The sequence below is a fragment of the Amphibalanus amphitrite genome, unplaced genomic scaffold (assembly GCF_019059575.1).
Source record: "Amphibalanus amphitrite isolate SeventyFive unplaced genomic scaffold, NRLGWU_Aamphi_draft 000198F_arrow, whole genome shotgun sequence".
NCBI classification, from domain to species: domain Eukaryota; kingdom Metazoa; phylum Arthropoda; class Thecostraca; order Balanomorpha; family Balanidae; genus Amphibalanus; species Amphibalanus amphitrite.
Window position 1 is genome coordinate 291,513 of NW_024881693.1, and position 17,309 is coordinate 308,821.

At 52.5% G+C, this 17,309-nt stretch overlaps 2 protein-coding genes across 7 annotated transcripts in view; one reads left to right on the forward strand and one right to left on the reverse strand.

The window, feature by feature from the left end:
- Positions 1-11,059, forward strand: part of LOC122384772 (nascent polypeptide-associated complex subunit alpha, muscle-specific form-like) — a 40,080-nt gene extending 29,021 nt beyond the window's left edge. The window contains exon 2 of the mRNA XM_043372492.1: positions 7,049-11,059. Coding sequence (XP_043228427.1) covers positions 7,049-10,110 — 3,062 coding nt within the window. The 3' untranslated portion in view covers positions 10,111-11,059. The remainder of the gene's footprint in view (positions 1-7,048) is intronic.
- Positions 11,060-11,274: 215 nt separating this feature from the next.
- Positions 11,275-17,309, reverse strand: part of LOC122384773 (glutamine--fructose-6-phosphate aminotransferase [isomerizing] 2-like) — a 32,900-nt gene continuing 26,865 nt past the window's right edge. For all 6 annotated transcript variants that reach the window (XM_043372495.1, XM_043372498.1, XM_043372497.1 and 3 more), the window contains one exon: positions 11,275-12,500. In XM_043372495.1, coding sequence (XP_043228430.1) covers positions 12,390-12,500 — 111 coding nt within the window. In that variant the 3' untranslated portion in view covers positions 11,275-12,389. The remainder of the gene's footprint in view (positions 12,501-17,309) is intronic.

Sequence of the window (17,309 nt, forward strand, 5' to 3'; positions counted from 1 at the left end):
CCGAGCGTCGGCACTTTCGTCTGTTTTTACGGTACCTACCTCGGCTGACGATGACACCACGGAAAGGAGAAAGTGATGGAGGGCCCTCCGATCGGCCCGTCCGTTCGATCAGCTCGTTATCTCAGTGGCGCGAGGTGATAGATCCACGGTAAAAACGGCCGCGTCCAATTACATTTGTGGGCTGATCGACAGCTGATTCTCCGTACCAACACGCGTCTTATGACGTCACCAACAGCTGGCTCATCTGCCCGGCTGGGGGCGCCGAGATTCTACTCTCTCTCGGTATGCGATTACGGTCAGGTCAAGGTTCGCGTAAACATGCAAGTTGTGAGGGTCGTGTTGAGCGGATGCCGCCCGATCCGCCCTTGTATGCGGCCTTTGTCGATATGCAGGTTAGTCGCTTATCGACAAAGGCCCATTTGTCCTAATCGGTGTACACTTCGCTTTCAACAGTGCACAGTGGAAAGGCTTGCGGATGTGGCGAGCATTTATCGCAAGTCCTCGAACGGCTGAGTATTCCGCAACACGTGGAGGGTTAATGTTTGCTTCGCATCGTTTTGCGATTGGCTGTGAGTTTGATATCAAATGCGGATAAACCCGACCCGATACAGTCGATGTTGACTGAAAAGGATGCTCGTGACTGTGCACAGTTTATCCGTTAAACGGGATTTCCTAAATGAGTGGCGATTGACAGCCAACCACCTGCATCTCTGGAGCTGTCCAACGTCCAACTCTGCCCGACTCCCTCACCATGGCCGTGTCATGGCCGTGTGGACCATTTGCCACCTGCGCCCGCCCCGAGCGACTCGTAAGCCCCAGACTGGTCCACAGTGGACCAGACTCGTCCACTTCCCGGGGCAGCTGAGCGCTCCCAGCCGCGCTTAGCATGTCAGTCAGCCGGGGAAGCTTACTCTGCCTCCGAGATAAAAATGACCGCTTCAGCGAACAGTATGCACGTGGAAAACAGTGCCGCTCGACTTCTCAGCACAGCCATCGGGAGCTGAGCTACCGACGTACGGTGAGCGGCACTGACCGCAGGTTCCCACACGGATGGCGGGCGGGTGGCGTGTCTCCCGAGTATATCACTGCCTGTCTCTGAGTATCACTGCGGCGCCGCTCTCAGACACACTGCACAGTCTCCGCACATCACTGCGTTTGTGTGTGAAAGGTGCCGTCGTAAGGCGTGTCACTCGCCCGCTCGGCTGTGGCTGAGGAGAGAGGAAGGCACTGGCACCTCTCTCTGATTCTCTCTCTCTCTCCTCTCTCCTCTCTCTCTCTCTCTCTCTCTCTCTCTCTCTCTCTCTCTCTCTCTCTCTCTCTCTCTCTCTCTCTCTCTCTCTCTCTCTCTCTCTCCAGTATGGCACGGGTTAACCGCTGAGATAACTGCAGAGCTTAATGTCGACCGTTGCCCGGCTATCTGGCTTCCTGGCTTCGGTTTGTGAACCCTGATATCGGACTGAGGTCATTCGTAGGTATATCTGATAGATGATTGTTGATTTCAAGTGGTCAAGTCTGATCATTGGTCTGAGTTGTGTGGTGCATGATGGTCTTACTTTATTTATTATTTATACTCTTTATATCTATTTAAGTAACTCAGCCACTCGTTTGCTACCTACATACCTATGTATGATTTGTCTTCATTAAATGTCACACCCGTGGACGTCCGTCTGAAGTCTCCAGTTTCGGCTCACCACGGAGGTCAGGCAGGTACCGTTGCCTCAGCTAGCCGAACAGATTGAGCCGTGCCTCTGCGGCGCGCTGGCCGCCGCCCGCCAGGTATGTCGCCGCCGCTCCTCAATCGTCGCAGCCGCGCCGCCACAGCCGCCGTCGCCGCGTCCGGTATCGCGCGCGCTATCAAAATTACAGCCGATACGCTCGAATTACAGCCAGTAATAGGTCGAAATACCAGCGGCGCGGCGCTAGTGGAACGTGCTCTATTGGGGTGGCGTCGCGACGCGCTGGCGACGCACCTCCGCGCCAGGGAACCATGGGGCCTCGTCTGAGGAATTTTATTGTAGGGGTGGGCCGGACACAACCGGTCCGTCTCACCGAATCAGTATCGGAGCTAGCTACAGGGACAGCGGGTGATGGGTTATGGTTTCGATCATCACGTATTTTCAAGTTCTTTGGCTGCTGACACCTCGCTGTAACCCAGCACTTTTTCCATTCAAGTGGAATAAAGTGGAACATCAACATCGATGGTTTCGCCTCTTTTTCTTTTCCCATTGTGCATTTTAGACGAGATAAGTTTCGTAGGTCTCCGACTGGTGATTCTCACTGTACTTCACGGTCGGAGAAGTGGCTTCATCGAGATATGGAATGTAGACCTGGCCCAGGGAGAGCAGACAGGCACGTATGACGTCATCTGCTGAACGGCGAGCTGGGGTAAACGAGCGTGAAGGTCTGCGAATGAGAGGCGACGTAAGAATCGAGAACAGATTGTGGACGAGAGAAAAGGCCAGCGTTATGTTGCGTTGGAGGTCCGCTGCTGAGAATAGCTGTGTGGAAATAATGTGGGATTTGTGGAGCCACAAGAGTGCGGAAAATTAGTGCGGTAGATTGCGTCAGTTGCTGGCGATGAGTAGCGCTTTGTATGAGCAGAGCCTGCTCATTTAAAAACCACAAATGCATCGCTACGAACGTGATAGTTGCGGGTACAGAACACAATCTTGTCTGAAAGTGATGCTGATTTGAATGATAACTTCCTTACCGTTTAATTTTCCTCGGTGATATTTATACATATCGATATCCTCTCGAGTATCATTGTTGTAGTAACTTTGAGCCGGTACTAAGCATAGCTCATTTAAGTAAAGACTGCATGGATTTACGAAAATAGCGTTACGGATAATGCTGTCCAGGCTTTATTCGCCAGCTGCGCTCTGGGAGCTAATCTCTGACAGGCCAGCAGCGAAAGTGAAACTAGCATCCAGTCCGCATTTAGGAAATGCCATTTCTGGCATTCCTCAGCTACATACTGCTGGACCCTTACTGACATTAAAGGCAGGCCTGTCCTCCATGTTTTTACCTCTGCTGGTCGCACTTTCGTCCCGTTATATGCTGCATTTGTTCTGTAGTGTAAACCGACCTCGACATAACTGAACCGATCCGGGACCTCGTTCCGTTTCCCTATGTCACGACTCACGATGCACCTGTGAGTAGGACCGTTAGTGGGTGTGCCCCTTCTGAGATGCCGCGTGCTCATCCCTATAAGTCGCCCCCCCCCCTGGCAAACGGGCCCGACACTGTTACTTTTGTCACACAACAACGTTCCGTGCTATTGTTCAGGGCCCCACCTGGGATGTTGCTATATTGAACATCCCGTGACAGGAAAAGGAAAGTGGAGTATCGGTGTTTCGTGACGTCTGGATGCGATTTATATTGTTTAGATCGTGGTATTTGTTTAGCCGGATTGGTTTCTGTTGTCGGATTGGGGTCTGTTGAAAGGGCGTGACGGTAACGCGAATTGGGGTGTGATCGTGATAAAGTATTAACCCGCGCGGGGCTGGGGGGGTAAATTTTACCCCTCCTCACGAATTTTTGCGATATCTCAAAAACGGCGGCGCGCAGCGCCGCCAAACTTTCTGTACCTTTTCTTACATCAATTTGACACGTTCCCTGAAAATTTGAGCGAAATCCGTCGGAAAATTTTTGAGAAATTGACGTTTTAGTGACGTCATGTTCGCCATTTTCGCCTCAAAAACGGCAAAAGTTCAAACGCCGCTAACATCTTCATTTTTAAAGGAATCAAGACCTAACAAAAAAGGTTATACGTAATTTTACTTTGTCTATCAAATGGCTATCTCGGTTTTTTGAAAATTTTGGATTTTGGCCTAAATTTTTTCAAAAAACTGACTTTTTTGGGAAAATCATTATAAAATCCAAAATTTTGAGTTTATCGAAAAACCGGAATATATGTCAGAGAAGTGGTCTATGTGCACCTACATACCAAATTTTAGAAGAATCGGTTCAAAAATGTGGGAGTTATTCAAAATTTTATGACGTCACGACACACAAATTTTTTGAAAAATGACTTTTTTTGGAAGTTCTAGACCTCGTACGAAAACAAAAATAGCACCATTCGATTCGCCGTGAAAAACTGCATCAGATAGACACCTTTTTAGGCCTTAACAACCAACTTCAAAATTTGACCTCACTTGACCTGACCTTGACCTGACCTTGACCTGACCTCGACCTGAAATTCATCCAGAGGTGGTCCATATCACTTATTGAGTGTGCCTATTGAATTCTATGAGTAAAATGACCCATAAAACATGTGTCGCACATGCCCTTTTCTATATTTTGTTTTTTGGTGACCTGACCTGACCTGACCTGACCTTGACCTTGACCTCTGAATGATATTGTATGCAACGAATATTGTCTTGGTAGCCTAAGAACACGTTTTGGGCGATCAGTCTCAGTCCATGACTCCATTCTTCGGCAACTACGGTGCAAGGCCGATACTGTAGAAACTTGCAATTTGTACCCTTGACCTGACCTTGACCTTGACCTCAAACTTTAAATTAAGTACATGTTTTTAGTAGTTCGTGATGAGAGCTTTCGATTGGCGTTTGAATTTTCCAAATCGGACCATTAGTTCGGGAGATAACAGGGGGGTAAAATTTACCCCCCCCCCCCAGCCCCGCGCGTTCGGCTGGAGACCCCAGCCCCGCGCGGGTTAAATGGCCCAATATTTAGTTGTTTTCCAGCACTAAATCGACCAATGAAATGACGACTATTGCATGCAAGCTTTTGGTGAAAGAATGATTTCACATGCATTTTTAAATATATTCGTATGTTAGTCGCTGTCGGTTTAAGGAAGACTTTTTGACGAATTATTAAATAATGCCGAGAATGATATCCGGGCGTTGACTTATTTCATCTTGTGTGCATCTGCAGAAAAGTTTCCTTACGAAATACGCAGTGCAAATCAAACAGCTTTAGCGGCTACCTTGTCCCACTTTTCACACCTTTTCGTCATCAAACCCCGCATGAATAGAACATCAACCGTAAGCCCCATGAGGCCCCTTTCATTGAAACAGTTGATTCGATCTCGAGTAGACATTCTTTGACGTCTTACGTAGGTACGGAATGTGCGGGGCCCACGTCTGTACTGCGTTGTACCCTCCTCCGACGTCTGCCCCTCTGAGCCGTCTATGCGGGGTCGCAGGTAAACGTTGCAAAACCGAACGGTCGCTGTTAGATATACCTATATGTCTAATGACTTACGTCGATTCTGCTGATGTTCTGAAGGTGCGGAGCTCCATTAACTTACATCGAATGCGTTTGATTCATGAATCAGGTATCTAGTTATTAGGAGAAGGCAGGCCTGTACGTTGTATAAGTTCCTTGGCATGCTAATTGCCGGTAGATATACCAACTCGTTAACATTAAATATCTCAGCAAGACAATGTTTATGCCAATGGGCCAGTGATTGCACCGTTGTCTGCATCATCTATTACCCTGCTAATATATCTCATCCGCCTTGTTTAACGTCTGTCGGAGTGGCCATTCGGCATCGTAAACCGTCTACCATGGCCGTCCCTCGCCGCTACTCGGTCGTCGAGTCCCCTAGCCCGGACGGCATGCCCCGTCCGGCGCGGCGGGACGGCACCCGTATTAAAGCCCCGTGACGGCGACGCGATACCGCTTGTGACATGTGTTCCCAGAAGGCCGTACGGGTTTTACCTGGACGGCCGGCCGTCACCGCCGCCGCGCCGGTATGTGGCAGGCGCGCCCTGCAGACAAACCTGTCCGACCCCCTCCCTTAGCACCCCCCCCCCCCCCAGAACCCCTCCGGCCCCTGGGACGTACTGCGTAGACGTCCCGGCGTGTGGCAGAGTTGTAACTGTCATGATTCAGTGCGGGTATAGTGAAACCGGCTGGCTTCCGGTCTGGGAAGTTCTGAGAGACAGTGATGCCATGGGGTCGTGCATACTCGTGAAGGTTGAATGCGGTGGTTGTGACATTGATGTGATGTCCTCAGCTGCATTTATATGGAATTGCGTCGACTTTGAGTTGCATCTTGATGATCCATGGCATAGACGCACGTCTTTGCCTTTTGAAGGCACGGCACATAGTTATACTAAGTTGTTTTATTTGTTGTGCACAAATATAGATGGCTAGGCTATGACCGCGCTGTTTTGTTGATATAGGTTAGTATGCAGCCATGGTCCACGATTCTACCTGGGTGGATTTCCTGAACGGCCAGCATGATCGACAGTTCCGTGGCTAGCTTAGAAAAAAAGAGCAGCTTTATAGAGTGCGGCAACGATCGTTTATCGCTCATCAACAGATCTTGCGATCCAATACGGTTATGATCTCTCAGAAATAAAGAAAAATGACTCAGTAGGTATTTGCTATTCGCAGCACACCACTGTCTGCCTATGTGATATGTCTCAGGAACATCGGCTTTGCAAGGGCTTTAGGTACTTCATATTTCACAATGCAGCACGGATTCCAGGGAACACGATAATGCCGTGACAATGAATGCGGAAGCCAGAATTAAAGACAAAACAACTTTTACTTTTCTCTTGTTTTCCGTTTCCGGAATTTAGCATCATTGTCCAGCCCATCCTGCAGATTCCCGCTGCATATTTTAAGCTGAATGACTTCATAATTCATCGTTACCTTCTTATTTATTGCCTTTAATCATTAAATTATTTACTAATTGGAATGCCTGGGCCCGACTGCAAACACTTAACAGCAAAAACGGTCATGAGCGATGATCTCTTCTGGCATCCTTAGCAATCAAACGAGCTGTGTCACCGGGGCTCATTTCTCATCCGAATAACTCGAGCTCCGGCGGTGACTAGCTCCGTGAGCCGGCAGGTCTCTATTCTGCCTGCTCACTCATCGTTTCATCCGCTGTTCAAGTTTTTACCTCAGCCGCACGCGTCAGTCGGCGCTTTTTACTGCGGAACTGGTGGAGTCTTTTTACGGATCATTTGCAGCCTAATGGTGTCAGCGCGGTGTGGCGCCGAGACCGGATGTCCCCGCTGAGATAGTCACTCTGCCGTGGTCGCTGACCGAGTCTCTCTGTCCTTTTCAGGTCGCCGTGATGACGAGACCACGCAGAGGACCTCGGCGGACACAGCGCCACCAGCGGATGGCGAGGGAACTACTGGTTCGGACTCTGACCAGAAGAGGGTGCCGTCGCCGCAGACGCTGGTCACCGCCCTGCTGACTGATAGTCTGAAGGCGCTAACGACTTCGGGACCGAGGGAGGACAACCATCAGTTCTGGCGACACAATCTGCCCGATCTGGTGACAGAGAGTGTGGAAGGGGATAGTGGCAGGAGCGATGACTCGCCTACTAAGCCACCTGAGCCGAGAAGCTCCCCTCCGGCCGAAGACGGCACGGCAGAGGAGACGGCTCACACGTTCCGCGTCATCAAAGAAGATGGCTCGAGTACGGACTCGGAAAATAGCAGTCCGGAGCAGGGAAGACGGTCGGGGCCTGCCGCGCCGGTGGCGACATCTGTACCGGCGAACAAGGGGCTGACCGTGTCCGTCTCCGAGCCCGTCTCTCCGAAATTCAGCGAGATCGTGCTCGAGAGGCCGATTTCCGTGCTGATCAACGACAACGAGACTGACTCTGATGCAGTCGACTCTCCTAGAAAACCATCGAAACCGAACCCGCAAGCAACAACGAACGACCGAGTCTCTGGACTTCAAATCTCGGCAGACAGTTTCGTCAAGTCTCCTCTGGGCCTTCTGAACACCAGCGGTAACTCCGTATCGGACCCCTCGGAGCCCGGGTCTCCCTCGAGCGACACGGATCTCTCCGCTCTGTCCCACTCCTCGGACCGTTTCTGGAAGCTGTCCTCCAGCACCCGCTCCGACTTCCCGGCGAGTCCCGCCACCTCGTCCGGCTCCTCTGCCAGCTCGTCCCCGCCCGCCTGGGACCGCTCCCCCAGCGGCAGCCCTCCTCGGCGCTCCCCTCCCTCCGTCGGACCCCCGGAGCCGTCCCCGGGAGTGCAGCGCGACTCCCCGTCCCCGCCCGACTCCCCTGCCCCGGTCTCCGGGGACGACGGGTACTCTCTGGATGATATCGAGGATGCACTGAGGGATGAACCTCCTTCACCGGTGGTGAAAGCTGCGCCGATTAGCACGGGGCCGCCCAATGGAGCGGCTCAGACAAGTGGACCAGCGCCTAGCAATGGACCAGCGCCTCTCAGCGGACCAACACCGCTCAGCGGACCAGCGCTGACCGCTGTTCAGGAGGAGCCCCGAGCCCGGGAGGAGCAGCCTGCGCGTCAGGAGGAGCGGGCTTCCTCCAAGGTAGGCTGTCCTGAGGAGGAGCTGGCTGGGTTTGTGGAGGGACAGGCGGCCCGAACCGAGCGGCTGCGCCGGCGGTACGCGGCGGCAGAGGACGGGGGTTTCATCCGGCGACCGTCTGTAAGAGGAGTGGTGATTCAGCAGCCGCCGACCGGTCACTACCATCAGCAGCAGGAGCAGATAAACCGACAGCAGTTCCAGCAACAGCAGCAGCTCCAGCAGCAACTCCAGCAGCAGCAGCAGCAGCAGCAGCCGGCGTACTGGCAGCGGCCGGACCAGCTTCAGCCCCAGCAGAGGCCGCAGCAGCCCCTCCCGCCCAGCTCCCAGCACTCTCAGTTGCACCGTCAGCACTCTGCTCCCCTCCAGCCTCGGCCCGCTCAGCCGGTACAGATGGCGCCCCAGTCGGGCAGCCACCTGCGGCAGCAGTCAGCGCCGCACCTACCGCGAGCTGATCCCGCGCCTCACCACCAGAGGACAGCACCGGCGCAGGGCGAGTACCCGCAGCGGCACGAGCAGATGTATGTGACCGTGAGGCCGGCCGATATGCAGTCTGAGAGGCTGGCACAGGGACAGCCTCCGAGGCAGATGGCGCCACCGCAGCAGGGCAGGCAATACCAGCCGGCACCGCCACAGATGCAGCAGTATTCAGCACAGATCATGCAGCAGCAGCCGGTGCCAATGCAGCAGCGGTCAGCTCCGGTTCAGCAGTATCCAGGGCCGATGCCGCAGCAGCAGTCAGGTCAGGGTCGGCCTCAAGATCCGGGACAGCTACGATCCGCTCAAATTCCCGTCATGCATGCGTACCAGACAGCTGTGCCTAACCACAACCAGTCTTCAATGCCGACCCAGTCGAGGTCAGGCTTCCAAAATCCAGCGACACAGCTTCCGCCACCACATCATCAGCAGCAGTACCAGCATCCTCAACAACATCCTCAGCAGCCTTCTCAGCATCCTCAATATCAGCCCCAGCACCCTCAGCAGCAGCACCCTCCGCCGCCTCAGCAGTCTCAGCAGTCCCAGCAGCAGCAGCCGCGGCCTCTGCCGATGGGTCAGACCCGCCAGCAGCAGCTGGAGCAGATCCGGCGGCTGCAGGACGCTCACATGGTTCGGGTGCCCGCCGTCACCGTCGGGTTCCCAGACGAGAGCAGTCGGCGTCAGGTGTCCCACTGGAACGCTCCGGCATGGTTGCCGAGCGGCGGCGGGGGCGGAGCGCGGGGCAGCCGGGAGCGGGAGAGTTTCCGCACCAGTCGGCAGCGGAGCGCCTCCCAGCAGCGACTGGAGGCGGTCGGCAGGCCCGCCTCGCTGGCCCTGCCGCGCGCCTACGAGTGGCCGCAGGACCGCGCCGCGCCTCCCCCGCCCCCGCCGCAGCCGCCGCAGCCGCCGGCGCGCTTCTGTGAGCCCTCAGTCACGGCGCCGCCCGCGGCGGCGGGGGCGGGGGCGGTCACCCTGCCACGCCGGCTCGCCGCCCAGCCGGAGGTCACGGGCTCTCTGCCGCGACACCAGAGACTCGGCAGTAACCTCTCGCAGGCCTCGGTGACGGGCTGGCCGGCGGAGGGTGGCACCGACCCTCGGATCAGCGGCCCCCAGCCGGCCTACCCGCCGTCCTCCTACCAACACCATGGCGGCTGGCCCGCCCAGCCGGCGCCCCCGGGTGCCGCGCGGTGGTACGAGCCGTCTGCCGCGCAGCAGATGACCTCAGTGACCTCGCGCGGCGCCGGGCCGTCGGCGCGCCCCCTCGCCCGGCCGGCGGAACCTCTGTACGTGCAGAGACTCCAGCCGTCGGTGTACGGGGACGACCTGCACGAAATGTCGGCAGATGAACATGATGTGTGATGGTATGGTGATGGTGTGTGATGTGACTATGTGTGATGTAGTGAGCCGAAAAAGTTGTGGTCCGAAGTCTGGGTGATGATGGAACTGGCCTCAGCGCTGGTCGCTGCAGAAACATTGGTGAACATTTGGGAATCAAGCCGAATTGAAATCGAATCAAACGTGCGGGGCTGATTTGTGTGAAGAACAGATTATCGTTGATTTGTATGACGTGATGAGCGCTTACCAGTCAGCCGTTTTATGCCGTGACGTGTGATCGCGAGATGTCACATTTTAGGTTTAGAGACAAGCGGCTTAGGACCACGTCAGTCGGCTGAGCTGTGCTCTCTCGACATTTGCCGCACCGTTTGATGTAGAAGTCGCGAGTAGTCGTGTGTGCCGCCCCGTGTCCTGCTGAGCGAGGTACAAACCGCGACCGGGGCACTCCGGCGCGTCGCCCGTCAGGAATGGAATGTGTCTGTAGCTCCCACCGAGTCGGTATCGACCCGACCAGCTGTGATCGAGTCTGTCGAATTGAATTGAAATAGGGCGCCGTCAGGAACTGTGACAAGATGTCGATCGATCGAGCAGCTGTGTCGGTTCAGTTGTGTCGGTTATCAAAGATGAACAGAGCGCTGCTAAATGTGCGTGATTTATTCAACTGCTCAGCAAGTCAGTATTCGTTAGTGTGACCTGTGCCAGTTCCTGATGATAAAATGGCAGCTCTATGATCGTAGATATCACGCGATTAGCTCTGTAATATAGTGCAAATGGAACAATAGAGTAGATAATTGATTGAGGTGAGGTGTATCCAAACTGAGCCTTTTTCAAACCGCTCCACATTAATTGTTCGTTCTTGCCTCGTGGTGTACAATGTGCGTGCCTATTGCCCTATACGAATTGAGCCTAGCACATGAAATGACCATTTATGTTGTATATTGAGCAACAAATACATGCCTTTGCACACCCGCAATCCTCGACTTTTACTGAAGTGATGCCATAGGACTGGGATATTAAGACAATAAGCCAATAACATTTATTTATTGATTCGTTCTGCGCTGTCTGGTCTAGAACATAAAGGCACCGTCGAAGCATTTCCATCGTTTTGTTGTGCGCTATGTAGTGCTCGCGCTAGGAAATAATACGATGTTCAAAGTCACGGCAAACCGAAGCAGACAACAGACGACGTATGATTGAATATACCTTTATTACCAAAGAAATTCATGAGCAGTACTTCAGTAGTACAATCGTTAGGGGAAAATTGATGCCGTAATAAATCGCACCATGATAGTACCGGATTTCGTGACCAACACACATGATAAAGAACAAGTAAGAAGTCCATTCACCTCGGAAAATATGACACAGCTTCGCTGCTAGGAATTTCATCACAATGTTCGACAACGCTTCGCATTGCTTAAGTACTAAGCATTGCACATAATATCACAATCAAATGCTGAATTTTCTGAAACAAAAGCTTCAATACTTAAACGTAAAGGCCGTTTCAAATAATTCAGCGAAGCTGTGCCATATAATCGTTCACAAAATTACTACTCTAACAAATCACAGAAGTCACGCGCCGAATCCCCACCCCTCCCTCCCTTACCGTCCCTAATCCCATAGAAATCCCAGAAATCCCAAGAGAGCAGCATATTTTTAGTGAAGCCTCCACCCACCAGCCCAACCTTAGCCCGTGGAAATCCCAGAGAAGCCCCGATAAGCTACCACCTGTGTGCTACCTCATGCTCCTACAGACCCGCTACATAAGGCCCCCGCCACCCTGGCCTCTCCTCCATTCCACCAGCTCCTAAATCCTCCAATCCTCCACTCCTCCCGTCCTAGTTCGCCTCCGTTACTCCATGGCATTCAGAGGACATTGTGGCGTTAAAGTCCCAGCCTTTAACGCGCATGCTTGACATGGTTAGTTAGCTTTGTGGTCCCTTCGTTGGAATTGCAATGACCACTAGGTCTCTCGTAGGGTTCTCTATGATCTTAATTGTACGTTGTCGTCTCGTCCGTTGATATAAAAGGCTGTTCAAAGCCACCCAGCGCTAGAACGCACTGCCACCTACTGTCGGCTGCGGGAAGTTATACTTCATGATGACCCGACACCAGGACACATCGCTGATATCGACAGCGTTTGGCAAGCAATCACCATTCACATATATGCAATACACAACACTTTCAAAGTTCAAGTGCTAATCACTAAGGCACTGGCCGCCAGCCGGCTCGGCCGGCTCGCCACCTGTGGACGGCGGCGGCAGCTATGGTTCCCGAATTGATCCCTAGGTGTCGCGCCGGTCGGCTCACTCGACCGTCACCGACTTGGCGAGGTTGCGCGGACAGTCGACGTTGCAGCCGCGGAGCACGGCGAGGTGATAGGAGAGCAGCTGCAGCGGGATGACCGTCAGGAGGCCCTGGCGACGGAAGACACGATGCAGTCAGATACGTTTGTTAGAGCAGGGGAGATAGTCATAGGCGTCGCCAGAGATTTTCGGTTGGGGGGGCAAAATCAACTTTTGTGTTAAATCTTGCTTTTCCCCAGTCGTTACTCACTCGTTTTACATATCGTTCGACGCGCAGTGGTGCGAAGAATTCGATGGTGACAAAGTTTTCCTTCTAGCTATGACGTGCAACTTTTTTACAGAGAAATTCGAAATTTTCAAATTTCTGGACAAAAACGACCGGTAGAATTACAGTGGCTGCGTTGCCGACGCACTGCAGAGGGCCCTTGTGCAGACTCTCGTCGCTCATGATCATTACCCAGAAAAAGGTGACAAACGCTCCATTTAATCCGATCACCCTGCTAAAACCTCCATTCACGCATGCATGCAGAGGTTTTACGTGAAATGCATAGGGCTTATCCCAGCCGCCGATTGTAGCGAAGTTGGGCATTCGCCGGAGACTGAGAGTGAATCTCGGAAGTGTGAATCGGAAATAATTCATCTTTATGTTGTTTTAAAGTCATTTTTTCCCAGGAAATTAGTTATGTATGGTCACTTCTCGGATTATTCTCTGGGATAATAATATCTAACTCACAAGTCCATATATTTCGGATGATATTGCTCACCCTTGGTCACTGGACAAAATAAAAACAATTACATGTATGAAAAACCACACACCAAAATTATTCCCTAGACGGGTTACATTTTTCAAAAAATATATCACTTGCCAAAAAACTGACACGGTCTTTTAGCTTGCATGTTCCTCTACATAACAAGTAGTGCAACCAATCTTCTAAGTTCTACATATACCTATGGATACCTACTACCTATACTTGTGTCTACAGAGATACATCGGACACAATAGATCAATTTGCACAACCGGGTGTATGTTTAGTTCCTATGGATGACATCTTATGCTCATGTCGACCTATTTCTAAGGGTGAAATCCCATATTGGACTAAGGCCAAATTTTCCTACATCTCGGTTCATGTATGGATCTTTTTCTTTTATTTCTATTGCTTCGCGCACGATTCTCTTTTTCCAGTTACTCTCACATGCCAAAGTTTTGCCTTCCATGGGGTGCATGTTTCTACCGCACTGCCTAGTGTGCCGAGCGGGTGCCGACTTTTGTACCCGCCCGTGCTCGATGTCTTTAGCATGCTCGTTGAGCCTGACATCTTTTGGGCGCCCTGTTTCTCCAATGTAAATTTCGCCACATTCACATTGCATTTCATATATCGTACCCTTTTGCTTGGCCTTGGGAATCCTATCTTTCACGTTAACTAGTGACTTTTTTAGAGTTTTTGACGAATGCCCTACAATTACGTTGTGAGCGCGTAGAAAGCGGGAGATGGGCTCGCTTACTCCTTTCACATAAGGCATGGAGACATAACGAGGGCGGTTCGCTGGTCGCGGACGGCTGATCGGACCGGACGGCTGGTCCGACCCCGGCGGCGCTGGCTGACTGGTCCCGGGCGGCTGGTTCGATCCCGGCGGCGCTGGCTGACCGTTCCCGGATGGCTGGTCCCACCAGTCTACCTCACAGCGAATTACCTCACCAAGATCATCGGTCCAATTCTCGGTAAAACTGAGCACACTGTCCAAAACTCGAAAGATTTTGCCGATCAGCTAAAGCAAGTCGCCATATCAGCGTCCGACAAAATGGTGAGCTTTGATGTAGTCTCGCTATTCACTAAAGTACCGGTAGACGAGGCGATTGAAGTAGTTTGTGAGAAACTCAGCGCTGATGAAACTCTGGCCGACAGAACTGAACTGTCGGTGGCAGCCATCCGTCGTCTGATGCAAGCATGTCTGGAATGCCGATACTTCCAATACCGAAACGAATTTTATATCCAGCGTGAGGGCGCGCCCATGGGCCTGAGTCTCTCAGTCATTCTAGCCAATGCCTACATGGAAGGACTCGAAGAAGAACTCCTGACAGCCAGCCCGCTAAAACCAGCTATATGGCGCCGCTACGTGGATGACACGTGGGTCCTATGGCAGCATGGTGATGATGCCCTGGCAGAGTTCCTGGACAGAATGAATAACATTCACGACTCCATCAAGTTCACCATGGAGACAGAGACCGATGGAAAAATCCCCTTCTTGGATGTCCTGGTGACCAGAAACGCATCCGGCGGGCTCGACACTGAAGTGTATAGAAAGGCCATCGCCAGCAATGCCTATATACCAGCCTCATCCAACCACGCACAATCCATCAAGCGCGGAATAATAAAAAAACATGTACGATCGAGCCCGAAATGTCTGCAGCAATGCATCAGCTCGCCACAAAGAAGAAAAGACACTGCAGGATATATTCGCCTTGAACGGCTACCGAGGTGACTTCATTCGAAGATGTTCGGCTTATCAGCCAGCGCCGCCGGAGTCGGACCAGCCGTCTGGGACCGGTCAGCCAGCGCCGCCGGGGTCGGACCAGCCGTCCGGGACCGGTCAGCCAGCGCCGCCGGGGTCGGACCAGCCGTCTGGGACCGGTCAGCCAGCGCCGCCGGGGTCGGACCAGCCGTCCAGGACCGGTCAGCCACCGCCGCCGGGGTCGGACCAGCCGTCCGGGACCGATCAGCCAGCGCCGCCGGGGTCGGACCAGCCGTCCAGAACCGGTCAGCCAGCGCCGCCGGGGTCGGACCAGCCGTCCAGGACCGGTCAGCCAGCGCCGCCGGGGCCGGACCAGCCATCCGGGAACGGTCAGCCAGCGCCGCCGGGATCGAACCAGCCGCCCGGGACCAGTCAGCCAGCGCCGCCGGGGTCGGACCAGCCGTCCGGTCCGATCAGCCGTCCGCGACCAGCGAACCGCCCTCGTTATGTCTCCATGCCTTATGTGAAAGGAGGTAAGCGAGCCCATCTCCCGCTTTCTACGCGCTCACAACGTAATTGTAGGGCATTCGTCAAAAACTCTAAAAAAGTCACTGGTTAACGTGAAAGATAGGATTCCCAAGGCCAAGCAAAAGGGTACGATATATGAAATGCAATGTGAATGTGGCGAAATTTACATTGGAGAAACAGGGCGCCCAAAAGATGTCAGGCTCAACGAGCATGCTAAAGACATCGAGCACGGGCGGGTACAAAAGTCGGCACCCGCTCGGCACACTAGGCAGTGCGGTAGAAACATGCACCCCATGGAAGGCAAAACTTTGGCATGTGAGAGTAACTGGAAAAAGAGAATCGTGCGCGAAGCAATAGAAATAAAAGAAAAAGATCCATACATGAACCGAGATGTAGGAAAATTTGGCCTTAGTCCAATATGGGATTTCACCCTTAGAAATAGGTCGACATGAGCATAAGATGTCATCCATAGGAACTAAACATACACCCGGTTGTGCAAATTGATCTATTGTGTCCGATGTATCTCTGTAGACACAAGTATAGGTAGTAGGTATCCATAGGTATATGTAGAACTTAGAAGATTGGTTGCACTACTTGTTATGTAGAGGAACATGCAAGCTAAAAGACCGTGTCAGTTTTTTGGCAAGTGATATATTTTTTGAAAAATGTAACCCGTCTAGGGAATAATTTTGGTGTGTGGTTTTTCATACATGTAATTGTTTTTATTTTGTCCAGTGACCAAGGGTGAGCAATATCATCCGAAATATATGGACTTGTGAGTTAGATATTATTATCCCAGAGAATAATCCGAGAAGTGACCATACATAATTCATCTTTGCTCCAGTGAGAGGAAGTGTTTTGTTCACTCGAGTGTGAACAAAACGTTTCTCGTTTTTCGTGTGAAGGGAAGCGCTGCAAACGTGAACAAAAAATGTTTAACGGAACCAAACGTTACGCACGGCATAGCGGCAAGGGATCCCTTAGAGATAGGCTTGGGACTTCCAAGCCATTTCAGGCCATTCATGATCAGTGTGGACTCTCAGAAGCCTGCTTAGGACACCTGAGATCGGCGTGGGTCATCCCAAATATTTACGTGTATGTGGTGCTTTCAGCTTTGGGGCTTTCCGAGCCCTAGGTGGGACCCACAGAAGCCAGTGTAGTCGGCGGGCGCTAAGAGACTGGGCCCAGGGTAGCCTGGAGCCCTCGGATAACAGTGTGAACCGTCGGGGTCTGTGTCGAATCCCGTAAGACCCTACGTAGGGACATAAGAAACATGTGTTGCGGCCCTCAGAGGTACACGTTAGTTGTGATCCCTCGGATGCCGGCTTGGGGTTACCAAAGTCTGTCGCTGAAAAGTTCGACTGAACTATCCGAGGCCAATTAAGGTTCTCAGAAATTTTCGAAGGCATCCTCAAAGATTCGTGTGTCCCTTCAGAGGTCTACATAATGTATAAGGTCCTCAAAGATCCCTGTAACGATCCCTCAAAGATCCCTGTTATGGGCCCTCAGAGAGCATGGACACCAGTGGGACTTTCAGAGGCCGGTTTGGGCCCTCTGAAAGCTTCTTCAGGGCTCAGTGGAGCTCCTTAGGAGCCGGTGTGAAAAGCAAGCTCATGAGCCCTGCGGCACTTGAACGGTAGTTGAGCCTGTCACAGACATTTGGCGAGAGTTGAGAAAGGCCGCGAAGATTTCGTGTCACGCTTTGAACGAAAATTATGTGTCAGTAGGCTCCAAAACTTATGAAAACCAGCTATAAAATGTAATAAAGAAGCAACTAGGAACATGGAATGCATCACAGCATTGGCATTTCTTAGTCTGGAGTCGGAGTCTTGAAGATTTTTGGCGACTGCGACTCTGACTCTTGTTTGAACTGCACTCTCCAGCCGAGTCTGACCTCACAGACATTCTCCGAAAGGTACCCCCATTTTTTCCCGACTCGAA